This window comes from Amblyomma mixtum, chromosome 3, assembly GCF_055824585.1.
Source record: "Amblyomma mixtum isolate Tamu chromosome 3, ASM5582458v1, whole genome shotgun sequence".
In the NCBI taxonomy this organism is placed as follows: domain Eukaryota; kingdom Metazoa; phylum Arthropoda; class Arachnida; order Ixodida; family Ixodidae; genus Amblyomma; species Amblyomma mixtum.
Genome location: NC_143014.1, coordinates 267,288,639 through 267,315,306, shown reverse-complemented (window position 1 = coordinate 267,315,306; position 26,668 = coordinate 267,288,639). Strand labels below are relative to the sequence as shown.

The window sequence follows — 26,668 nt, the reverse complement described above, 5'->3', positions numbered from 1 at the left end:
TCGTCTGCAACAACAGCAGAGATTTCCTAAGCCCCACATATAGTCTGACCAATATGGGTGAGAAAGCGGATTCAGATCGTAGGTCATGGCTGGCGAAGGTTACGTTTCGCTGTGGTGCCGACAGATAACCCTGCCATTTTTACAGATGACCACTGCTGTCTGTAGATGAAAACATACTTCCCTTTTATTCGTTTCCACAGTCCACACTTGCTGGAAATGGAACTTTTATTCGACACGTTGAACTTTGCTGAAACGCCTGTTTCGGGTGTGCACCAGTCGAAATAAGAACCATGACGGTTTTGATGCATTTTACAAGCCAAGCTTCAACGAAAGACTTCCGAGACCCCTAGCTGCATGGCTGCTTTCGTCTCGATAGCAGGGAGGTATTTCACACGGCTTGCGGCTAGGCTCGTGGACAAACGAAAGCACTCGAACAGAATAACAAAGAGAAAATAAAAAAAGCTGAAATCACATGACTGGGCTTCATCTTGTTCTTTCTCTGTCTTTTTTTTTGCAGAAGGCAAGTATGTGCGTGCTTGCCCTAAAAAAGAAAGGGCACCTCTGGGGTGCGAGATGGTCATGCGCGGGAGCTAATGTCTGCCACTGTGTGTAATGCAGGTCCTGCGGCAAGCCTTGGCAGTACGAAAACGGTTGGCCCCTTCAAGGCACCGATGGCCGAGCTGGTTGGTCACGGGCACTGAATGGCAGCGCGGTCCACGGCTGCCGGCCGCCGGCGTTGGACTGCTGTCAGCGAAGTAGGCATATCTTAATCTTTCAGTCCTGCACACCTCAGTCCTCGGTATGCGGCAAGGTCGGCGGCCACGTCTCTGGCCCAGCATCCATCCCCCAGGGAGCTCTCGGAAGCCGGAACGGCTGTTGGCGTGCTGCTCGTTGCTGACGCAATGGCGCCAGCAATCCCCGAAGGTCCTGAAGACGTCACTGCCGCTCACAGGACAGCGTCCCCTGGGGAAGGTCCACCGATGACAGCGCTTGCCGCTGTGGTACCACCAGCTCTCAAAGACGTCTTGTCTGTTCGCAAAAACAGAAGCAGAAAGCTCGTACGTCTTGAGGTAAACAGAAGAAATCTCAGCCTCGCAAAAAAGCAGAGCACTCCTATGGACAACGCAGGGTCTATAAGCACACAGTGGAATGGGAAGAAAGTGGAAGGGGTGGTGCACTAAGTGCTTTCTTGTTAAACGGGTTTGGTCATGTCTCATAGCATGTGCGATGAAGCGAAAAAGTGCGCAAAATAAAATGCAGCTTAGGCAAGGGCGCTGCCGTGCGGATGGCTGGGTAAATGATTGCTTGAAATTGAAATATGTGGTTAGCTTTCTGTTAGATTACTCTATTGATATGAAACTTTATTTTGCCATACTATAGCTTTGTGTAGCGAGGAACTGACTCTTGCTGATGGATACAAATCTTAAAGCCCTACTGGTAGTGCAAGACGAGAAGCATGCTGCTGCTGAGGATTAGCGCACAGTGCTTCTTGCGAACTACCGAGGCCCTTGAAATGCGCTGTTGAAGTATCGAAGCCAGCAAGCGTCACCAATTGAGATAACTGGGCAATGCCCGGGTTACCTGTAGCGCTATCTTGCGCTCTGCTGCTTGATTGGCGCACTTCTTTTACTCTAAGACAAACATGCAAGAACAAGCGACTGGCGGCGGCGACGGGTGCTGTTAATGCGGAAGCACTTCATATCTCATGAGTGGCGTACAGGACCTGTAGGCAGAGCGTGTGCACACGAAAATAACCATTCAAAAAAAAATTGGCCGGCATTGCGGTTCCAACGAAGACCCTCTTTGTGCCAGGCGGGCACGCAACGCATACTCCACGAAGAGCCTTTTTTTCATTATTGCCTGTTTCGAAAGTTTACTGTAGGTCATAAACAGATTACGTTCTGTACTGCATTCCCAAATATCAGGAGCGGACAGGCTGTTGGAGGGGCACGAAGTGAACGCGTTGTGGTGTGCACGACGGTAAACAGTGTTGGGACGCGTACTGATGCTAGACAACGATGACTTGAATAAAAAAAAAAGTTGCTGACGTCATCCAATGGTCACGTGATAAGTGTCACGGGATGACAACTTGCAAAAAAGTTGCTGTCATACAAACACAAATGTTTTCACATTTCTGCAATGCAACAGACTGCAGTGCTCTCCAATTTTTTTTTCACTCTCCATCCTACCTGGTGCATTGTTTGAAGATGACTTTATGGCGGCAGTGCTTGGCGGGTTGTTCCTTCTCAATGCAGCGCTCCCGGCAGGCCTGCCTCGATGGGAACCTGTTTAGGCCTCGGCTGCAGACGCCCGCTCCGTCCGACGCTGTGGTCATGCAGGTGTTTGTCGCCCGATTGTAGTAAAACTCTGTCCGGGGACTGGAGCAGTAGGAGAACATCGGAGCTCCGCAGGACGCCCTCGTCTGTGCCTGCAGTGCATCGCTGCTTAGTCCCTTTCTTCAAAGTTGACAAAGCACACTACGGCGATGTAATTTATTGCCTAATGGCCGCACTCAAGTCCAGTGACGGTACTTGGGCTTTTCAATTGGCCTAATATTTTATGAGGCGGAAAGCCCTCAAGAGCTAATGGTGTATAATCACACGGCGCACGCTAAAACTATAGCGCGAACAAGTAACCGACAGTCCTGGTGGGCTTCATTGAGAAACGTAATTTATCTTTGACAGTGACGGTAGCAGAGAATTTGAAACGTACATTCTATTTAGCTATATATGACGCAGATTGAATTTCTTGACTTTGTACCTTTTTGCAGGAACTCAACACCCGCCTGGTGTCTAAGTTGGTGCCTCTGCAGGACATCCTACGAGCTTGGCCAAAGAAAATGTTTGTTAAGCATTCGGCAAACACGAGACTCAGTGCTGCGAAAGGCCATGTTTTCTCGGTGTCGGCGACTTTCTCGTCGCCTGGCTTTGCGCGCGGACTCCCGATGTCTTTTCCAGCATATATTTGCAACGTGTGCAGCTCTCCGCCGGTGCCTCAATCGCAGGTCGACTGTAACCACATGATTGAACTTGGCACGCGGAGAGTTGAGGAAAATTTGGCATCGCACAAATAGTACAGCGGATTCTGCGGAGAATCCGGCTTTGGCTGCAGTCACCTAGTATCTAGACTCTGACGGAAGTATTACAGGAAGCGAGGGTGGCGAGTTTAGAAACTGGGATGCGACTCTCAGCGGAGTAGTGACTAAGCAACTTTTACTGCTGAACTGACGATTCAGGATCTGGGCCCCTTCGAGACATGACGGAAGGAAAAAAAAGCGATTCGGCAGTCACTAATGTTTCCGGCCTGTAATTGGTCCTCAGGCACTCTTCACATGTACGAACTAACAAAGACTTCCCTCGCTACGCTCCTTCTTCTTGGCATCGAGGGCGCTTGCAGAAAGACTGCCAAGATTTCGGCACGGCAGCTGAGCATATCGCTGTTAGATTTTGTCCATGGCAGCCACACACGAAGCTTTAAAATCTCGCGTGTCGTCTGGTATACGCGAAATCAAACAGCGGATCATCCCGTCCCTCTGCATACCGGGCGCTCCTGGGCTTGACGGGGGTTAGTTGTGAAGATTTTTTAGGGTGTTTAGAATTTTATCTTTCATCAACTGATACTTTTTATACCACCAGGGACAGTATTCCATAACCTGTCCATTGCCCATTGAGTCCTCCGTTACAGGTCGCGGTGATATACCCGCGGTTTTCAAGCGTCCCATTGGGTGGTTGGTGTCAGGATGTCCATTGGCTGCATATCGCAGCCACTGATAGCCAGTGCTGAGGTCTGGTCGCTTGCTGATGACAGATTGCTGGGTCCGATCGCCAACCTCGCAATCGAAGGAAAATGTGGACAAACAGACACTTATACATAGAATACGGCCGCAGTTCTATGTTCAACGGGACTGCGTTGCCTTGCTTCGTCCCTTGCTGCTATCTTGAGAGAGATCTTTTTATCGTGCGTTGAAAACGCATCAGTCATTGGCTTCAGTTGACCCCTGACATTGTAAAGATATTTCATTATGTGGACGACTGTTTAATCCTACCCTCTGGTGAATGAGGTTCAAAACAAACCACAATGCTGACGGAGATCGTCACTATGTTCATCAGTGTTTCCAGTGTGCCGAATGCTAACAGCCTCTAGTTTTTGTCTTCAAGACTGCTTTCCACTCAGGGTGGACATGCTGGTCTTACATCTCTCGCTCGCCCAAAGAACTTCTATCTTTTAGTAGTGCTCATTCAGAGCTCATCAAGCGCGAAATCATACCGACAGTGCCCCGCCGCGGTGGCTCAGTGGTTACGGCGCTCGGCTGATAACCGCGAAAGACGTGGGTTCGATCCCGGCCGCAGCGGCCGGGATCGCAAGGCTAATGTAAGAAAAGCTGACCAGAATACGCGAAAAGAGGCATAGCATGGGCTTACCGTGCCCAGGGTCGAAGAGAGCTGAAGCTCTCTCTGGAGATGAATTCTGCTGCTAGAATGGAACAGATTAGTGGCCCAGAAATCTAAACAGTCCATTCCTATTAGAAGTATGGGATGCATAAGACCAGGTGTAAAAGGAAAAAAAAATAAGATCTCTCTTCAAGGCTTATACTTTTTGGGATCACAATGGTTTCCTTCATTACATTATTGTTGTACACAGATATCGTTTGATTAACCTCGAGTTTTTAATCAATTAAAGCCGGGTGCGAGAGATCAAGATGGTTTGATCTCAACTCAATTTCACATTGCTTCCCTGCGATAGGACGACTGTAGCACATCTCAGGAATTTTCATCCTTCCTCGAGTCGGCCAGCAAAGTGCAAACTTAGGACGTCTTTATGAGGACATTTAGCCATCCATGCACTCAAAAGGTACTCAAATATTCTGTTCGAGATGAGGACGTTCTGAGCACTTGACGTACTCAGGACGGTTAGTGCTGTCTGGGCTCATATCCACCGCCTGTTGTACAGTATCAAAATGGTGGCAACCGATAAAAGTTTAATGCTGTTTTATCTACCCCCTGCAAGTCAGCGCATCGCTGATGACTCTAGCGTGGTGCCTTTCAGCTGCAGCCTTGAATACATAGGGCAAACAGTCCAGTGCTACAAAGAAAAGGCGAGGAAGCACAACGCGCAGGTAAAGAATGGGTATGGTAGCCACATGGCCACACATTTCAAAGGTTGCGAATGATCTCCTCTTTTCAAAAAAAAAAAAAAAGAAACGCTCATAGGTCGGTAAAAAGATAGACTAGAGAGAAAAATAATAGAAGCGTATTTCATAACGAACAGGGGCTCCATTTCCATGAGCAAGCCAATCCTACGACTCACTGATCACGACAATCGTTTTAATGTGAAAATTTTACTAGCCTCGTCGAGCCAAGGTCAACGGCGCGGTACATTTGACTTTCAAGTGAAGGTGTGTCAGCCACGTGACGTACCATGACTCGCCGCAGCTGCATGCTACTTACTGCATACGCGTCACCACCGCCCCCTCGCTAGCTGTGTCCACGTGACTAACCACGTGACTCGCCGTTCGCTTGAAAGGGAGACGGCGCTGCTCGCGCGCGCATAAGTACTGCCGCCTCGCAGTTTCTCGCTATGGATGAAGCGATTCTGCTGGGTCCATCTACACCCTCGGGATGGTCTCGTAGACGACGGGCTGAGTCTGATCATCCAGCTGACGCTGCCAATCAAGTATTTAGCTAGAGAAGTTAAACGTGTCAAGCTTGCGGCATGGACTGACAAATAACGGGAGCTGGACTGGCTCAACGGCGGTTGAAGGATGCCGAAAGCGTGGAGCGAAGAGCTTTGGAGGCAGCCGGTGCTGCTACTGCCTCCGCCACAACTTCGGCGATGGACGAAGGAGTCTAACCTGACTTAGCAACACAGCATAATCACGCATAACAAAGCTTTCGCTTGCATAACCGGCTTAGCCTAGCTAAGCCGCAGCCATTTTTTTGAACGGTTTGATAACGGCATTTTTTTCTCTTTGCACCTCTCGTGCGTTTGCTGTGTATGTTACCCATCCTTGAGCAAACACCGGTTTCTTTTTGGTTGTGCTCACTTTTATGGTGTTACAAATGATTCTTTCGGAAAAATAAACTCATTTCGTAGTTGTCGCTGTCTGTTGTGTTTCTTTCTTTTTTTGCGCCAGTTCACGCTTCATCAGTTATGTTTCGATACGGGGGCCCCCGAGCACGCCGCTCTAGGCAGGCAGAGTAGGACAATGAGCTCGTAAAGCTTACGGGGCTTCGAAGCGTGTCGTCCTCGATGCTACTAAACTCGTGTACGACTGCCGCGACATCTCTTGCCGTGCCCACGTTGTCGATGGTTATCGGCCTAGGCAGGTCTTCGCCGGCGTCCGTCCTGCGCTCCTCTCGTCCGCTTCTGCCTTCCATCTCATCGTCACCACCAGTCGTTTCTTCATGCTTTTCCTTTGTGTTGAAAGCGGCTGCTGCGTGCCGACGCGTGGGCTCGGCAGTCTCAGCTGCCCTTGGTCTCTTCAGCGCACCTGGGTGTTCGCTCATTGGCCGCTGCGCCGCGTTGGCTCCAAGGGGCTCTTTTTTTGCGCCTGCCCTGTCGGCGCTGCCAGCTCCAGCCCCGGCCACCACTGGTGTTCTTTCATTCCTGCGCATGTTCACGGGAGTCGAGGGGAAGGCCTAACACAGAGTGCCCTTAATGACATTCTATGGCGTTAGCACCTTCAACCATGAGAAAAGGTTGTGAGTCGCAATCAACTACATTAGCCTACAATCTACAATCAACTGCATTACGCGATCATGCACCGCGCAAACAAACATGGCTGGTTGCTTAAAGCCATGAAACTATGCTGCGCTGGCTACAGCTGACAGCTTTAGTCTGCTTCGTGAAGTAACTTGCACTCGTTTGGTAGGCTGTTCACAGGTAATTGGGGCTCGAACACTTTTGTCCCACCAGTGCACCCGTTAAGATAATACGCTCAGCTTGTTTCCCTAATGTGACAGACGCAATTATGCACTTTGTATATCGTTATATCCTGAAAAAAAAGAATTCATTCGCCTAGGCTGCCTTTGTGTAATACGACGTTTTGTTTATTTTTGCAGCAGTTGGAAAGTTTGCTACTGCAAACGAATTACGAGTAAAGCATTCGCGTACCCGAACTTGTTTAAAATGTTTACTGTTAGAGCAATGGTGAGCTCGGCTAGTCGGCACGGATCCGTATTAAAGAAAAGAACCGCGCACAGAAACAAGCGCAGGCTCCGTTGATAAGAGGGGATCAATTCTGCTACGTGGGAGAAAACTTGGTGAGGCATCTGATATGTGCCGCTTGGATTTTGGAACTCGCGCTGGTAGAGCGCTCCCGCCGTGGCGGCGCTCCGGCTGCTCCGGGATCCGTAGTTCTAGAAGCTACCTCCCAATTATTCTGCAAACGCTCATATCCACCGTGGCGTCGCGGATGTAGTCGGCTTCGTGGAGCTGCAGTATACCGCGTTGCCGCGCCTGCTGTGCCTCTGGTCGCCACAACATTTCCTTTCGCGGCAATGTCGAGAGGTGGCGCGTCTGGATGGTTATTAATCCGAAATCATTACTAGGCTATGTCGGCGGCTTTGTCATCAAAATCGTGTCGGCAGCGATTGTGGGAACTATAAAGAGATAGTGTCTCAAAAGTGGTTATACTCGAAGGAGGATGATGAGAAGATGCGGCGGAAAAATTTTGGTGCCGATCCGATTGTTAGTTAATGAATTAGAGCCAAAAAAGTGACCAAATGTGGGCGTGGTTGCGCTGGGAGTGCCGCGAAATTTGAATACCCGGAAGTGCGGGGCCACGTGACACGCCATGTGATGTACCATTTGTTTTGCCCACGTGACCGGAAAAGTGGGCGGAGCCAAAGCGCGGAGCGAAATTTGAATGTCCGAAATGAATACCAAGGTGAAACGATGGGGGTTTGGAGTTAATCGAAATCTAATCAATAATAAATTATACAAACTGCAGTAGTAAATGAAGATAAATTAAGGTGAATTAAGTTAATTAAGGTGAATTAATTATCAATTAAGGTGGACTAATGTGGGTATAATGTGACATATTGATACATTGGAATGAATTAAAGGTTTGGTGAATTAGAGTAAATCAGATGTGAATTAATTGTTAACTAAGTGTGAGTTAAAAAATCAATTCAAAATAAATGAATGTAGTGTGAATTAAATGAATTAATTGCGTCAGAACTGTGATTTAAACGAATTAGGTGTAATTAAATGAATTAATTGTAAAATAAATTCGAATTAATTATAGAGTAAGGTGCATTAACGGTGGTTTAAGGTGAATTACGTGATTTGATTGCTAGACGAGACGTCACAATCGACATAGAGTCAAAGAGGACCAATTAGAGGCGGCGAGGAGGAGTCAATGCTTCCGTATCACTCCAGTGAGGTTTGCGCAGTGCCCTCTAACGCTTTTCTAGGGTGCCTCGAAGAGCGGACATCAAGGCCCCCTAGCTATTTATAGAAAGAGGCTAGCGAAAAGGGGAAAGCCTGCGCAAAGCCAAATGCAACGCTGAGCGCCGGGCGCGCATTGGGCGTTGGTGGTAGCAAAATCGCGCCTGCCGAATGTATTGTGGCGCGCCAGAGCCTGCGCTCCTATCTGTCTTTCTCCACAGTTACTGCGCTAGCATTTGATCACCAATCGTAATGCGCGAGTCTGAATTCACACGGCGCCATGCATGGTTGAGCATTCCGCGTGGATGGGCTAAACGGCACATACCCCCTGGCTCCGTGGACGAGGCCAACGTAGACATTCGTAGTCGTACCCACGAAGATGAGAGCTAAGGCGGTGACGAAACAAAGTGTGGCCAGCGCGCAGTGGGGCTGCCTTGCCAGCCTTCTCCAGCCGGCCAAGTCGTCGTTCCTGGGCGGCTGCTCGCTGCCTATGCAATGCAGGGCTGAGGGGACGTCCTTCGTGCAGGGTGCACCTGCAGCACCGCTGTCCTCCTCCTGGTCGTCCGGGTAGTTGAGAAAGTAGTGCTGGATCTCTTTTGGCATCCAATACGGCACCACACTGTCCGATCCACCAGTGCTGCTGCTAGACCGGCGTCTTGGGGAGGGTGAACGCCGTCTCTTATGGCCCCTGGAAGCGCGATGACCACTTTATGAGGTGCAAGGGCCTTGCGAATCAGATTTTAACGAAAATAGACCTATAGGTGCGCCCTAAGGTAACAGCTCGTATGCACTATCGCGTTCATAAGTTTACAGGACGTGGCCATACGGAAAATTTATTGTGCAGTCACGTAATCGAGTCACCGTAAATATGTCAATATGAGGGGAAGCGAATGCTTCATCCGCTTGTAACAATACTACCCGATTGGTTCGCGAGGCAGAGGTAGAATCAATTTATTTTTGAGAACAAGCGTTCCGTAATATTTTTATTGCGATAATACATATGACTGATAAACGGAAAATGCATCAATTCCCCATCCGAGTTTGGCCGCGTAGCCCTTCCCTTATCGAATATGAAATCTTGAAACGTAATTCGCTGAGTACTGAATACCCGGCCTGTTTTGATGCGGAAGTGAATACTGATGAAGCTGGTCACAGATCCTCGCTGATATTTTTACTCCCTCTGACGTTTTCGATGTAGAGGCCAGGCAGCTTGTGTCAGCTATATCGCTTTGGGCTGCCCTGGGCACGGCAACTTGCCACGCAGTTGGCAAAGCATAATTCTCTTCCATATGTGATAACCTAATTTGATTAACCTGTGCATCCGATGTACGTGACTGAGAAGCACCGCGCAGTGCCCTGATGCAGCAGCACCTATTGGAGCGACCATGCCATGGCGCCCGTTGTAGAAGATATTTAGAACAGCTCCATCCAAACTACACGCCAGCGGCACGATGTGCCGTTTGATCGGTTGCCACCCTAGCACAGTGACCTGTCCATGAAAAGGAGACGTCTCAGCCCAAAGGTTACTTGTGAGTAGCAAGGTTAACTTGGTATTGTGCTGTAGTAATGTTCTGACTGCTTGGCAGGCACTATCAGTAGCACTCTCATGACCAGCCATGCGAGAACGGCAACAGTGGTGTACAGTCCCGTTTACGCAACACACTACGGCAATGCACAAGGTTGCACATGACTAAGAACTTTAGCGCGTAGTTATTTAAAAGGAGGAATAGCAACCGCTCTTTCACTGTCGTCAAAAAAGGCAACAGAATTATTCTCAACGTATGCATGTTTAGGGCTGGATTATAAGCTTAGACATTGCCACTTTTTTGCAGCGCTAAACCTTTTAAAAATGTAAGTTACATTTCAAGTGTCATAAAACAGTCCGCTCTGTATATACCGATGCGTAAAAAAACATTCTAGTTAATGGCATTTATTGCTGCAACCATGAACCAACTGCAGCAAAAATATCGTCGCCCCCAGCAGCCCCCAACTTCGTAAAAGTTGGAGACCGTCCAGATCACTAGCCCTGGCCAGAGCCTTCAGTAAAGGCAAAACTGACACACCGATCCTGCACACCGATGCGGTCCGCTACTCGCAGAGACGTGCAATGTGTTTATCTGTGCTCGACAGTACTGGCGCTTTGCGGGCATCTGCCACGCTCAGCACTGTAGACAGCGGCACGGCAGAGGATGGTGCTATCGCTCTGGGAATTATCCATTCCTCAACCATTAACACACGGGACGGGCCCATCAGAGTGGTCACTGGTTCACAATCTGCCTGCAGGGCTCCGGCAAAAGGGATGGTGACGCCCTACACGCATCATGTGTTCTCACATCCCTACACCCCACCGCGTTAGGCCTCTCACAGCCGGTCTCCTCTCAGGCGCGGCGGCGACGGAGCCGGGAACCGCGGCCGCAACGAAACTGTGTTCTAATCGAAAGAGGCGCCGGACACCGGCAAACCAGTTTGGGCGGGCGCTCGCTGCTCCCACGTGACTCTACGTCAGTGCTTTTTTTTTTCTTCCGCGCGAAAAAAAAAAAAAAACGCTGCTCGGTGGTGTTCGTAGGACATGCCGAAGTAGTGGTGAAAGTCGTCTGTCGTCTGCTTGCGCTTTGGTTCACTGGGCTCTTATCGGAGAAAAAAAAAAACGATGGATCTCGCAAGCGGTGGAAAAAGCTTGAAGTTAGTTTATTAACTCTACGCAACTCCCCTGTTTTCGCAGCGAAACACCACGCGTACAGCACCAAAACAAATATATATGAGTATAGCAAGCTACTGTTAAAGCCGCTGCAGAAATGAGTGCTGCAGTCACAGTATTCAGGCCAATATGCACGAAATTGAACATATGTAGGGTGGTAATGAACTTTGTTATCAATGGCTTGAGAGATTGGGCTTTATACAACCATTCAAGAATCAAGCTAGCCAAACAATTTAAACGGCTAATAAAAACGATGGGGCCTCAAGAGCTAGCAAAGGGTGAACGGAATTTCGTTTTTCCTGCTCTTTTCGTTATCTCCGCAGTTAACTCTCTCGCCCCTTTCTCCTTTCTTCACCTGGATGGCTACCCTTTGCATCAGCCATCACCTTCACTTCGATTTAAACCCGGCAGCAGTCTTTTCGTCCCCCACTTCGTTACCCTCCCGAAAAAAACAACAAATCATTTATCGTATATCCCACGCCTAGTGCAAACACAATGCTCATTCGGAGACCCGTTTTGGCTGGAACACCTCGTATATTGCCATATGAAATCAAACTGTCATCCGCTCTCTGCTCCTCGACAGCGGGCGCTTTTCGGGGCGCAAAGGCGCGTGCATCTCCCGCCGGAGAGTAAAAAAGTGAGCAGGCTTTTTGTTTTTTCGCCCTGCCCGCACACCCGCGCATCGCTGCCGCCGCCGACGCTCGCCAGCGCCATCTCTTGGTCGCAGCGAGCAAGCCGCGGGTGACGTGAGCGAGCTCGCGCTGTGACTGGCTCGCTCTCCGTGGGGCGGGCTCCGTCGCCGCCGCTCGACGGAAACGTAGAGCAGTACCCGGCGGCACCGGCCACCCGATTTGGGGGGGAAAACGGTCCAAAACCAGCCCCCTCCGTCGGCTCCCGGCGTGACGGAGGCGACGGAGCAAGGGAAAAACCGGCTGTGAGAATGTGGCCTTACTATACCCTCCATCAGGTTACGCTTTACCTAAATAAGAAAATCTTCCTTTCTCGTTCTCCCAGCGTCGCGTGCTAGGCTCGGCCCAGTTCTGTCTTAACTGTGTGTTAAGGAAAATTTACTTTAGATTATCCATGCATGCCGAGGTTGTGCTCACAAACAAGAGAAAAAGTGCTGCGGTTCAACTACTGCTGAACCTGGTTAGAGAGCGGAAGTTATGGCGTATGGGGATAACTATAAGCAGCTTCTGTAACGTTGAGTGCGTTCTGGACACTGTATAAGCAGCGCACCCAGCCTGCCACCCTGGCAGGGGGCAGTTAATGGTTGATCGAGAGAGTTTTCTCACCCAATGAATGTTGCGGCGTATTGCAGCAGTGCCGCGTGTCTGCCACAACGTTGTCAGCGCTGACGTATGCAGCCCACATCTTTCTCCTCGCCCCACGTAGTTATAAGCGCGATTCTGGCATCCGCTGACCCAGGGAGCCAGTTATGCGCACTTCCTTTCCTTTAAATCATCGGAGTGTAAAACGTTGTGAAAGCCAACGCCAGTGAACACAATAACGCCGACGGCCTATGGCTTCAGCGCCGCGTTCCTGCCACCACGTTGTCAATGCCAACGCATGCAGCGCATACCTGTCACTATTGCTACGTAGCTTAAGGCGCGACTAAGGTGTCCACTGTCCCATGGGACCAGTTATGTGCCCTTCCTTTGCTTTCGAAGCTCAAGGTCATTTAAAGGCGAAAAGCGCAAGCGCCGCGAATAAAGGCCGAGGTCCCATAGTGAAGTTTTCGCTTCAAAACCCTGGTTGTCTCACCCAGCATAAGATAGAATTTGTGTACTGATATGTGAGGATTAATATATCGAAGGTGCTGCGTCGGCTATAAGAAACATCGCAGCGAAAGAATCCTAATCAAAATGGTCTTCTGGGGTTCCGTAACGTTCGCTAACATCGCACAGCGTACGGGCACTTTTGTATTTCGCCTCCAAAGGAATGCGGCTGACGCAGACGGGATTCCTCAACGCGACCTCGTGCTCATCCGTACAGTGCCTCAGACACTGCGCCCGTGCGTTAACCTGGGATGCTTCGGTTATTCGCTCTGGTTCCTCTGCTATTTGCCTCCAGGACAGCGGACAGTACCTGAGCCGGGACTTGTCATCCTGTGTCTCCTCGGCAGATGGTGACGACGAAGACTCGCTCTTTTCTGTTCTTGCACCAGCCGCGGCCTCTCCGGTGGCCAGCACCAGGTCCTGCTCGGCTTCCTCCTCCGAGTACAGCTGCGCCAGGCTCCCTGCTGTCGATGATGGTATCTGGAAGCGCAGGGTCTTGGTAGTGGGAGACCCCTTGGGGAAGCTGAAGAAGCCAGGTGTAGTTTTGAGGATGCCCGGCGGTGGCCTCCGGAATGGTTGCTGCTGGGATGAGTGCGCCGACGCGTAGGAAAGCGACGTCGGCTGGGCCGACCGGTCCGAAGATGACGCCATAGGGAACGGACGGGAAAACTGCGCCGTCTTCGTCAGCGGACTCGCGCCTCGTGACCGGCGTGGCGCGTGGCGGAGCAGGCTGTTCCTTTTTTTTTGTCGTCGCCGCAGCCTGTGTTTCTTGTCTCGCGGTGCGTGCATTTTCCATACTCAGTGGTACGAAAAATGCCCAAAAATTGTACCCGAGCGGACATGACATAGGCAATTTAGTATTAATGGAGTTAACACGGATAATTTGTGGTGGTATAAGGAACTACAGGGATAAGAATTTTTGAGCAGCAATAGTAATTAGGCCCGCAATAATTGTGTAGCAGGCAAGCGCGCCGTTGTTGTACACGATGATGCGGAAGTCGCTGAGAACGGTGTGTTCCAATGCACACAGCATTAATCGGCCTAAGTTGTTTTGCCCGCGCGGTTAAATTTGAAAGCAGAGGTACGTTGGAAAGCAAGACCACCAACGACTCATCACTACACGGACACCAGTCTAGGCCCAGGAAGAAGGAACAGGGTGCTACCGGAAAAGGAGGCAGCCACAGCCGGAACAACTCCAGCTCCTTCCCGCCCCTGGGGAACCCTGCAGGGAACGACAAGCGAAGCTCGAGCCGCGGACGCAGCGATAGCCGCTCCAACAAAAAGGTGAGCTGGCCAGCAGAGGCCTCCCAATCTATTGACGCTCGAGAGAAGGAGTTTCAGATCCAACTACAATCCCGAGACAGAGAAATTGCCAGCCTTAAAAAAGAGTTGGCTGACATTAAACGCCTGTTACAAGCGCATCAGGTACAGAATGCCACTGCGGCTAGAATGCCACCCACCGCGTCTCAGGCTTCGACCAATAATGCGATGGAAACAGACGCTATTTGCCACACTCCCTTCACCGCGTCCCAGTCTTCGGCCCATAACGCGACGGACCCAGACGCCAGAATAGCAACTAAAAGACCGCTTCCTACAAAAGAAGGCGAGGAATCCAAAAGAAAGGCCGAGGCTTCGGAAGCCGACACCCCGCAGCCGTCGAAAGCGCCTACCAAACTCAGGGCAGACATCAATACTCTGTCAGAGAGAACTAGCGCTATATCAACAGAACAAGCTACCTTCCAAGGCCTCGTTACTACCAAATTTGCAGAGATAGATATTCGCTTTGCAACACTAGAGGGACAGGTATCCCAAATAGCCACCTGCATGCAGCAAATAATGGATAGGCTTACAAATATCGAGGCCCGCCTACCCCCCATCTTGGATCTGTCCACGACGCCACAACCATCTATAACCCAACATGGCACCACGCCAAAAATTTGAAATTTGGCAATGGAACTGCAGAGGCTTCCGCCGCAAGCGGGCCCACTTGCAGCTCCACATCCAACAAGCACCGTCTGTTCCAACCCCAGACGTGATTGCATTGCAAGAAGCTAGCGGCAGGGCTACACTGCCAGGCTATAAAGCATATCTGCCACCTCATTATGATACTAGTAACGCAGTCGGCTCCTTCACAGCCACTCTGGTGCATAGAAATATCACCGCAATTCAACATTTTATAAATGATTCGGAAGAAGATTACACCCTACTTGAAATAGTACCAAAGCAAAAAAGAGACTCAAATCTCTTCATCCTTAATGTATACAACCTGCCCAGAAACAAAGGCAATGGACTCCCACACTTGTTGATAAACACAGTAAAGCTGGCTGCTAGGGCTCAACTAATAATTGTGGGAGACTTAAACGCTCAACACCCAGCATGGGGATATACTAAAGCAACTCCGAAAGGGAACCTGCTCTGGCAAATCATACAATCACTAGGGCTCACAACGCTAAACAACCCGAGCGACCACACACGCATGGGTAACAGTGTATGTGTAGACACATCTCCAGACTTATCCCTCTCTAAAAACGTCAAGGACGCAAAGTGGGTCAACACCGGGCAAAACCTTGGTAGTGATCACTTCATCCTTAGCATCACCTTCCCCACGACAAAACTTAAAAACAAAGCAAAAGAAATACGAACCACGGATTGGGACAAGTTCAGGCAACTTCGCGACAAAACAGCTCCAAAGGAGATCTCTAACCTTAGCGACTGGGTTATCTCCCTGAATGAGGATGTCAGCTCCACTAGCGTTGTGGTGCCAGTTGAGAAGGAGGAGCAGATTGCAGACTCAAAACTGTTACACCTGTGGCAGGCACAAAAAGGCCTCCAAAAACGCTGTAAGAAGCAAAAACACAACAAGCGACTACGCAAAAAGATCGCTGAAATCGAGAGGCGAATCGAGGAACATACACTTACTCTCCAAACACAACAATGGAACCAAATATGTGAAAGCGTCAATGGACAGCTCGGAAATAAGAAGACATGGCATCTTCTAAGACACCTGCTCGACCCAGAACAAACCGGTCCCGTGCAACAAAGTCAACTGTACAGACTCATACATAAATATGAGGGTACAACTGAAGACCTAATCAAAGAGCTAGCAGAACGTTATCTAAACACGGACGATGGTACCACACAACCAGACTACCGGGGGACTCCTAATCCAAATTTAGACGCAGACATCACAGACGCAGAGGTCTGGTACGCAATTGGGAAACTGCGGACAACATCTGCGGCAGGACCAGACAAAATAACAAATAAGACTCTCAGGAACTTAGACGCAACGTCGATCGCGGCGGTTACAGACCTTATGAACAAATACTGGCATGCAGGCAACATACCACCAGAGTGGAAACGCGCGAAAATCACTTTTATTCCTAAAGCGGGTAAGAAACTCAGCACTGAGAATCTACGCCCAATTTCATTAACATCATGCCTAGGCAAACTCATCGAGCATGTCATCCTCAATAGGCTCCAAAACTATGCGGAGGACATGAACCTCCTACCTGAAACAATGTTTGGATTCAGGGCCCAACTATCTACCCAGGACATACTCTTGCAGCTCAACAGGGACATAATTGAAGCTGACGAGGGAACAGGAACGAAAGCAATATTGGGTTTAGACCTTGTTAAAGCTTTCGACAACGTCACCCACAAAGCCATTTTGACAAACTTGTCAGAAATCAACCCCGGAGAAAGGACGTACAACTACATCCGATCCTTCCTCACTAACAGAACAGCAGTGATAACGGTCGGAACAATAGAGTCTGCCCCAATCACACTAGGAAGTAAAGGAACGCCACAGGGCTCCGTCCTGTCCCCTTTCCTTTTTAACCTCTCCCTCATCAAAATTCCCCCCAAACTGGCACAAATACCAGACCTACATCACACGTTCTATGCAGATGACATCACACTTTGGGTAACCAAAGGATGCGAAGGCTACATAGAAGACACACTCCAAGCAGCAGTGGACATCATTGAGGCATGCGCATGGGAATCCAGCCTCACTTGTTCTGAGCAAAAATCTGAACTCTTCGTGATCCGTCGTAAACAAAGAGGTAGGCGTACCACGACATCCCCCCGCAAATAAACGTCTATGTTAATGGACGATCTGCCAAAGAGGTACAGACCATGAGAATACTGGGGTTGTATTGACAAACAAATGGAAAGAATACTGACACACTCACTAAGCTAAAACGCACGGTAGAAGCGGCGGCGCGATTAATCCGCCGCATAACCGCAGACAAGGGGGGAGGGAAAGAGATTTATGCCGCCTAGTGCAGGCCTTTGCGCTAAGCAGGATACGCTATGCCACCCCTTATCTCAAATTTTCGAAAACAGAAAAGGACAAATTGGATAGCATGATACGGCAGGCCTATAAGGCTGCGTTAGGACTCCCACTAAATGCCTCAACCGAAAGGCTTATGAGGTTAGGAATACATAACACCTACAATGAACTGAAAGAAGCCCATTTAATGGCTCAAACAGCGCGATTAGCCAATTCCAGAACTGGCAGGAGTATTCTTACCAGGATCGGAATTAACTTTCGACCTACGAATAACGATGCTAAAGTAGACTTACCCCGCGACTATAGGACGGCCCTACTAATCAAACCACTCCCCAAAAACATGCACCCCTTACACCATGAGGGTAGAAGACAAGCACGAGCCAAATCCTTACATAACAAATACAGACAGTGCGCTGCAACACTTTATGTAGATGCGGCAGAATACAAATATACCAATGCCTTTGCAATTGTGGTTGTGAACGAGAATGGTGACCACATCGTCTCGGCGACAATCAAAACGAAATCCTCTGAAACGGCAGAAGAGGCGGCTATAGCCCTCGCCCTAGCACATACCCAAGGGAGCATCATCCTCAGCGATTCCAAAATGGGTATCAATAATTTCGCTAAAGGCCGAATTACAAACACCTCCCTTAGAATCCTTAACGCAACCAAATTCTCACCAAATTATTCCGAATTGATATGGGTCCCAGCCCATTCGGGGAATCCGGGGAACGAGGCAGCCCACAATAAAGCCCGAGGTTTCGTCGACCGGGCAGTGGATGAGTCTGGCTCCCTGAATTTCACGAAGGACTCCATGATCACATATCATGATCTCACCAATCATTTTAAATTAGAGAGGAGAATTTTCCCCCCTCCAGACAAAAGACTTACTAAAGAACAAGAGGTTACGTGGCGTCGTCTACAGACGAGATCAATACGCACCCCATCACTCCTCGCGCACATTTATCCAGATCTTTACAACCCAAACTGCAAACACTGTGGCCAACGTGCTACCTACGATCACATCCTGTGGGACTGCAAAATAGAGCCACCTCCGGGTGATCTAGTTACAGCTCCTTCTCTCGAGCGGTGGGAGACCGTGCTGGCTAGCTCTGACCCCAGAACGCAAGTTTTGGCGGTGGAGTGGGCTGACAAAGTCGTCGAGGGCTATGTACTCTCGACCACTTAACGCGACCTCTTGCCAAGCTCTTCCCGGCGAATGAAAGGTTTTACAATCAATCAAGACCACCACAAAAGCGGAATGAACGGGCTGTTGTTGTTGCCTTAGTGACATGGCACATACTCACGACGGGGAATTGGCCAGGGTTCAGTGAGGGTAGCCAGGAGGCAAAACTGGCGCCAAGCTAATGATTGCGTGGGTAACAAGTCAGACAATAATTAAAAAGGACACACAAGATGAGAGAATTGAATGCAGAAAAATTACTGAAGGATCTTTTCAATGCGAAAATTTTGGATACAGTTAGCAAGAAAATCTGCCGGTAGCTATTGTGTAATTGTGGAGGCATTCGCAAACGATGTAATAAAAAACCTCTGGCGCTCGCATCGAATGAGAGAAGAAGCTGGACGGACAAAGTGAGTACCAACTTTGTAATGGGAATTTCTAGATGCGTCCTTCTCTGATGTGCAAACCTCCGGCAATAGAGTAGGAAATGCTGCAATGTTTTTACTTCTCCACAAGTCGCGCAAAGGTTTATGGGACTGAACCCGCGTCTCCATAAGTAAAGATTTCAGCGGGGGATTCTGCTCCACATGACAGTCTTCGCTACCTCACACTGCCAGGATTTACACGCACGAGCGTTCCATGGGCCCATGCGATGTTGGTAGTAGCCAGCGGAGAGCAAGGAATCGTTGCATGTAGCAAGCATAAACTGATAACGCTGGAAACGAGACATTACGAAAATGATAACATTAGGGACGCTACAGGCGACAGGTGCGTTGAGACCTCATTTTTCCAAGAAGTCTGCTGCATTATTTTTAAATATACTGCAGTGACCTGCAATCCAAATGAAGCCCACCTCTTTCACCCATCCAGGAATAAAATACTTAAGTGAGCGGCTCAGAAGAGCGTCTTGCGAACTGCAGCGCAGAGAAAAATCTGAGAGGACTATCACCTGGGAAACATTGGAGGAAATTTCCAAATCAGCCAGCCCAAGAGCCATAAACTTCGTTAGAAATATGGATGTTTAATCCCGGACTCGAACCGGAAAGCTCAGAAAAAGAGACTGAAAAAAAAAAAATTCAGGGGTGCGCTTGTTGACCTGAAGTGAAGTACAGGGATAAGAATTTTTGAGGGGCAATAGTAATTAGGGCCTCAATAATTGTGTAGGAGGCAAGCGCGCCGTTGTTGTACACGCTGATGCGGAAGCCGCTGAGAACGGTGTGTTCCATTGCACACAGCTCTAATCGGCCTAAGTTGTTTCGCCATCGCGGTTAAATTTGTAAGCAGAGGTACGTTGGAAAGCAAGACCACCACAAAAGCGGAATGAACGGGTTGTTGCTGCCTTAGCGGTGTTGCTGCTTGTGTCACTGATGTGTGGTTAAGATGTTAAGCTTCGCCTGTAAGAGTGGAACGCGACAGCGTCATGCAACGCTGCCAGGGAGTCCACAGAACGCCATCGCCCGTTCGGCTCAACGCCTTGCTGGTCGGTAAATTGGTTTTTGAGGAAAGGAAATGTATATGTCTCGCTTATCTCGGTGGACACCTGAACCTCGCCGTAAGAGACGGGAGGAAGATGGGAGTGAACGAAGGCACCGTATTCACTAGACGTGCCTCTGTTCATTCCAAACCATCGAGCAGGCATGGTGGAGTGGTTAGCGTGCTTGTCTCGCACTCCGGACCGTGGTTCGATTCCGCAACTCGACCAATTTCCTTGGAGCATCACTATACCATCCCTTTAATTCGTTGCATGGTTACTAGCCAAAGTACAACTGGCCCCATTTGAAATTTGCGCACTGTGACGTCACGATCATTTCGACCAATTGAAAACCGTGACATGTCTGTCGACAACTCCTGCTTACAACGATGAGACATTAAAGGCTTCCGCCTCAATGCCAACCGCTGCCCTCTGGCCGGCACAAGACGCGTCTGTAGCAACCACAGTGTGGTGCCGGAAATTGTCAAGGTGTTCTGAGAGGAGACGAGTTAGTGCCCTGGAAGGCGATACTTCGCATTAGGTGGGGAAATATAATCAAAAGCAATATCCACAGGGGACATCAGAACCTACTCTACGCACACTACACCAATGTGATCTGAGATCTACACCAATCTTTAAGCGATAACATATTCAGTAATATTCTAAATTGATCAACACCACAAAATAAATAAATTAATTAAAAAATCCCCTGTGCCCCTTGGTTTCTGTGGCTGTTGGCTTCTTTCATATTTATAACGAGCCCCTCACACCCCTTCCCTTGTTTGCTTAATTGCTTAGCGAGGGTCTCGGTTCTGGCAGCCTTGACGCCATAGGAAGCATAAGAGGGTTCTCACGCAGCTTCCACCCTCTCCGTTCGATGACGTTCTACGTCACACCTGCGGTAACTCAGGGCGTTCTACGTCCGCCGCTTATGAACGTGGGTGGCGCTGATGAACACTCTCAAGGTTAGGTTACTTGTAAACATAAATACCCCCGAAAGCAGAAGATTTGACAGCCGTCGCCGTAGCTCAGAGGTAGAGCACCAGACGCGTAATTCGGAGGTCGTGGGTTCGGATCCCACCGGCGGCAGTGGTTGTTTTTTCTTCTGCTTTTCTAATCAATTAGCTTTAAGCGATAACATATTCAGTAATATTCTAAATTGATCAACACCACAAAATAAATAAATAAATTAAAAAATCCCCTGTGCCCCTTGGTTTCTGTGGCTGTTGGCTTCTTTCAAATCTACACCAATGTTCGATAAAAGGTTTGGTTTGGTTTATGGGGTTTAACGTCCCAAAGCGACTCAGGCTATGAGAGACGCCGTAGTGAAGGGCTCCGGTAATTTCGACCGCCTGGGGTTCTTTAACGTGCACTGACATCGCACAGTACACGGGCCTCTAGAATTTCTCCTCCAAAGAAATTCAGCCGCCGCGGCCGGGATCGAACCCGCGTCTTTTGGCTCAGCAGCCGAGCACCATAACCACTGAGCCACCGCGGCGGCTGTTCGATAAAAGGTTGGGAGTAAAAACCACTTGAGGGAGGTGGAACCTTGGCCAATGATCAGTGAGAGAGAGAGACGGGCGGAAGAAAAAAATTAGGTATAGCCACACCAGAAGCAGACTCAAACTCCCGCAAGAAAGTCCTGACAGTTAATAGCTGAAAATGGGAGTTAAGATCACTAATACCAGCCTCCGGGTACAGAACTGCGATGGAAACTGATCGAGGGAGACGAAAGCAGAGGCGCAGTGCACGCTTTTGTAACAGCAGTAACAGATGAAGCTTATACTTAGGGGAGCCTGACAAAGTGTATGCAGCCAAAATCTAAAATGGGTCTGACATACGCTTTGTAAAGAAGTAGAAGTGTGTCCCCGCACATGCCAAATTTCCTATTACGTATTCGTAGTAGCCTACCGAGTGCACGCTCACCTTTCTCAACGTTAGTCGATGTGGGGTCGCCAATTCATACCAGCACCGTAAGCAACGCCTGGATACCGAAAAGATTCTACCTGTGGTATGTTGTCCGAGCGATCATGTAACGATATATATAAAGGCATGTTGGATTGAAAAACTAACGCACTGCTTTTATGCACATTTAATACCAGATTAATGCTATCAAGCCAAACCTCGAGTGCATGGAGGTAAGCCTGAAGACAACGATACAGGGCATGAACGTCTGTTGCAGAGGCAAAGAAGGCTATGTCGTCTGAATAAACATAAGCTGTGACGTTAGGGTGGACACATCGTTGAGCATGGTCTGCCTTGCATTACGGCATGCGTGCGTGCGTTTGTCCGCGCGCGCGTGCGCGCGTATGTCTGTATGCGTGCGTTCCTGAACTGTTGATATGCTTGGGGTCAGTGCTGATGAAGCAGTTAGTGCCGAGGCGAGGTAGTGAGACCGAGCGCAAGAGAGCCAGCAAGTGAGCTGAAAGCAAGCATACTTGAGGGTAAACTGGAGGGGGACCACATAGCTCGCGCTTATAATCAGTTGTTTACGAGCGAGCGAGTACGCTTTTCCGGTGCCTTTTTTTCCCTCTTAGGCACTTCCGTTTCCACGATACCACGCACGCCGTTCAGGAAGAAAATCGAATGTTACACATCAGAATATTGAAAAGAAGTGGCGAAAGCACAGAGCCTTGTGGCACACCTGTCAAGGAGCCGGCAGTGCAAAAAGGACTGCCGTCCTCTAAAAATTCACGGATCCTTGCATAGATTTAGAACGGCGGGTGCAGGAATGAAAATTTGGTGAGAAGGGTCGAATGTTCAACGCTGTCATATGCTTTGGCAATGTCAAGCTTCACAAACATCTGATACTTCGTTGTTGCTAGTAAAGAGAAAGCTATGTCTGCACGAGCGGTGCCATGCTTTGTGATTGCCGCGGCACTTAAGTACGTTTACTGAGCGGGTGCATTTCAGGCTTGAAAGCACGAACTGCTGTCTCTGCTGATTTGTCCCGCAAAAAAACAAAACAAAAAAAAAACAGATGGGTTCAACGCTCGTGAACCAAATTTCGAGCGATAGTTCCGGTGATATAAGACAGAATGCTGGTTTCAATGTTTCATTATTACCTTGTCCAGCCGGGATCTTTTGCTGTGGGCAACCGGGCGCTGCTTCGAACACAACCAGCGTTTCGTTGAACACAAAACAGTGCACCGGGGTTCTGTCAGAACCCATTTTCGTGCGCGGCGCATGCGATGCGGGCAGACGCTTTCCCGCACCACTCGGTCAAGGTGTGTGACGTCACGGAGGGAGTACGCATGACTGCGCATGCGCGTGCAGCCGCGCAGAGCTCCGCCAGATGTGCGCTACGTCGCCGTCGCCCGTTGCAGATAGGAGGAAAACATGCATCCAAGCTGAGTCAGCTTGGATGCTGAGGGGACAACTCATGCGGAAGCGCTCCTTCACATGCGCTGGACGGCGGCCCCGTCCGGCCTACGTCACGCAGGCAGCCTCCCGGCCTTGAGCCAGTATAGGTGACGTTGATCTGCTCGGATGCGGCTTACCACCTCCTTTCTGCGACGCGCGTGGCGTACATGAGTATTAAAATGGCAGTTTGGGCGAGTTGGTTAAGCATCTTGTAATAAAAACAGCGCAAGGACACAGGACGAGAACGGAGAGTAGACACACACGGCGCTGATAGATGTCGACATGTAAAAGAGGCCCAGGAACTAGAAATGAACTGTAGTAAAATGGCAGTTTGGGCGAGTTGGTTAAGCATCTTGTAATAAAAACAGCGCAAGGACACAGGACGAGAACGGAGAGTAGACACACACGGCGCTGATTTAGATGTCGACATGTAAAAGAGGCCCAGGAACTAGAAATGAACTGTAGTAAAATGGCAGTTTGGGCGAGTTGGTTAAGCATCTTGTAATAAAAACAGCGCAAGGACACAGGACGAGAACAGAGAGTAGACACACATCGGCGCCGTGTGTGTCTACTCTCCGTTCTCGTCCTGTGTCCTTGCGCTGTTTTTATTACAAGGTACATGAGTATACCTTCTCCAGTCCTCTCCACAGCAACTGACGCGCGCGGTGGGGTGGTGGAAACTTTTATTGCCAATGATGGAAATCGTGGGGGCGAAGCCCCCTACATGGCACTTGGATGCCTCCTCAATGTGAGGAGGAGGCACCCTTACAACGCGAAGGATAGCCCCTGGAGCGCAATCCTTCTGTGAGCGCTGGAGATGATCCGGCGCTGGTTTTGAGCAGACGAGCTGGTCAGAAGAGACTCCCAGTAAGACTCCGCCGCGGTTGGTGATGGGGGATGAGGGAAGGTGGGGCATATGAGGAGGGCGTGTAAGAAGTCTCCTGGTTTGCCGCAAAGTTTGCATGATGACGGGAATTGGTCTGGGTATAGGGCATGCTGCAGTATTGGGTATGGAGCAGTTCGGGTTTGTAGTTGTCGCCAACGTGCAGCCTGCGCTATGGTGAGGGATGGAGCGGGGGTGCGTATTCCCTTCGTTTGTCTCGGTAGTACGAGAGAATATCACGGAAGGAGAGCAGGCGCTCCGAGACTCGTAGAGGGGGCTCGACTCCTACCCGGAATGTGAGACCTCGGGCTAGGGAATGAGCCTCCTCGTTGCCAGGGAGGCCAGCATGTGCTGGCGTCCAGATGAGGGTGATGAGGCGCCGGGGCTGCCAGAAACGTAGTAAACGAGCAGCGGTGCTGGATATGTAGCCCTTGGCATAATTTAAAATTGCAGATTTGGAATCGGAGATAATTTTTGTGGCAGATGTAGAAATGAGAGCAAGCGCGATGGCTGCCTCTTCTGCCTCTGTGGTCGAATTGGTAATGATTGAGCTGGAGGTTAGAAACTTTGCATTATTGTCGGCTACCGCCAGGGCCATACGGGAGCCTGTCGTATATTCCGCTGCGTCCACGTAGACCACTTCATGGTCCTCGCTATACTGTTTGTGGAGGGCCCGAGCCCTTGCTACTCTGCGTTCCCTGTATCGCTCAGGGTGCATGTTCTTGGGGATGGGGGTTACGTTGAGGTTAGAGCGGAGGGTAGCAGAAAGGGCGACCCCCTCAGTAGGCTCTGTAATTGGGGTCAGGCTCAACTGGGACAATAAAGTACGACCAGCCTCTGAGCTGGATAGACGGGATAGTTGTGCCATAAACGTAGCTTCTTTGAGCTCCTCAATGGTGTTGTGTACACCGAGTTTGAGAAGTCGGTCGTTGGATGTGCTGGGGGGAAGACGTAGAGCCGTTCTCGTGCAACTACGTAGGAGCGCATAAACCCGGTCTCTCTCCTTCTGTTTGAGGGGAAGGTATGGAAGGGCATATGTTGTGCGGCATATGATGTAAGCCTTGGTGAGGCGAGTCGTGTTTCGCTCGCGTAGGCCAGCCCTGCGGTTCGCTATGCGGTTCATCAGTCGAATGGCGTGTTGAGCGTGTGTGTGAAGTGTCTTTATGACTTCTTCGTGCGCACCGTGGAAGTGGAGAACCAGTCCTAGGAAGCGGATTTTGTGTACTAGTGGGATGGGATGGGTACCTATGGCGAGGGAGATGGGTGCATTGACTGAATCGTGTTGCTTGGGCCGGTAGGGGAAAAGCTCCGATTTTAAAGGGGAGCAGGTCAGGCCACGCTCCCGTACATATGCGTCGATGGTGGTTAGTGCCAATTGTAGGTATTGTTCTATTTCGGCATCGCTGCTATGGTTTGCCCAGACAGTGATGTCGTCGGCGTAGAGGTTGAAATGGATGTCGGGAATTTGAGCTTGCTGTTGTGGAAGGTGAAGAAGTGCTATGTTGAATAAAGTAAGGGAGAGGACAGCTTCCTGGGGCGTACCTCGTGCTCCCAGCGTGATCCCTGGTAGGCTGTGGTCGCCGAAGGTAAGCGTGGCTGTGCGGTGGCTGAGGAAGTCTCGGATGTAGTTGTACATCCTGGCGCCGACTCCCAGGCTCCTAAGGTTTTCTATGATAGCTGAGTGTGTAACGTTATCAAATGCCTTAGCGAGATCCACCCCTAGGATAGCTTTAGTGTCGGAGGTCTGTGAGTCGAGAATTTGATGTTTTAGCTGCAAGAAGACGTCCTGTGTGGAAAGCCCTGGTCGAAATCCAAACATGCTAGTGGGCATGAGATTGTTGCTTTCTAGGTATTGGCAAAGCCTGCGCTGGAGTACATGCTCCATGAGTTTGCCAACAGAAGATGTGAGGGAGATGGGTCTGAGGTTAAAAGTGAGCAGAGGTTTGGCAGGTTTGGGTATGAAAATGACTCTCGCCTCTTTCCATTGTGGTGGGAGGGTGCCCAGTCGCCAGCACTCATTAAAGTATTCTGTAAGTGCAGCAGTGGATTGTGCGTCGAGATTCCTGAGAGCCTTGTTATGTACCCTGTCTGGGCCGGGGGCTGAGGACGTGTTAAGTGTCTGGAGTTCAGCCTGGACCTCTGCTTCTGTAATGGGTTGGTCAAGCTGGTCGTTAGGGGGGCCTGCATAATCAGGGTGGTGTGCAGGAGGGTATGGGGTGAAGTATTGATTTCGAAGTTCTTGGAGGAGGTCTGGTAGAGGTATATCGGAAGTATGTATGAGTTTGGTGAGGGCGTGTCTCTGGGCAGTCTTAGAGTGAGTGGAGTCTATGAAGTGCCTAAAGAGGTTCCAGGTCTGAGACAGACTCATATTGCCATCAAGCTTGGTGGAGATAGATTCCCAGTTTTGACGTGAAAGATTCGCTGCGTGTGTTTCTATCTCTTTGTTAAGGCGGGCGAGGCGACGCTTAAGTGTCCGGTTCCATCGCTGCCTTTGCCAGCGGCGCTCTAGGCCTGTTTTAGCCTCCCATAAATGTAGGAGGCGGGAGTCAATTGTTTCGCTTGGGCAGTCTTCGGGTAGAGTACAAGTTACGGATCAGACATCGCTTTTTA

At 49.8% G+C, this 26,668-nt stretch overlaps 1 protein-coding gene across 1 annotated transcript; it reads right to left on the bottom strand.

Annotated features, from left to right (window-relative positions):
- Positions 1-590: 590 nt before the first annotated feature.
- LOC149354671 (uncharacterized) lies at positions 591-13,518 on the bottom strand. The gene is made up of 5 exons (XM_089577537.1): positions 13,178-13,518; positions 8,717-9,079; positions 6,225-6,606; positions 2,190-2,428; positions 591-1,029 (listed from the first exon to the last, which is right to left on the bottom strand). The coding sequence occupies exons 1-5, from the start codon at positions 13,516-13,518 to the stop codon at positions 591-593; spliced, it is 1,764 nt and encodes a 587-aa protein (XP_089433663.1).
- Positions 13,519-26,668: the final 13,150 nt, after the last annotated feature.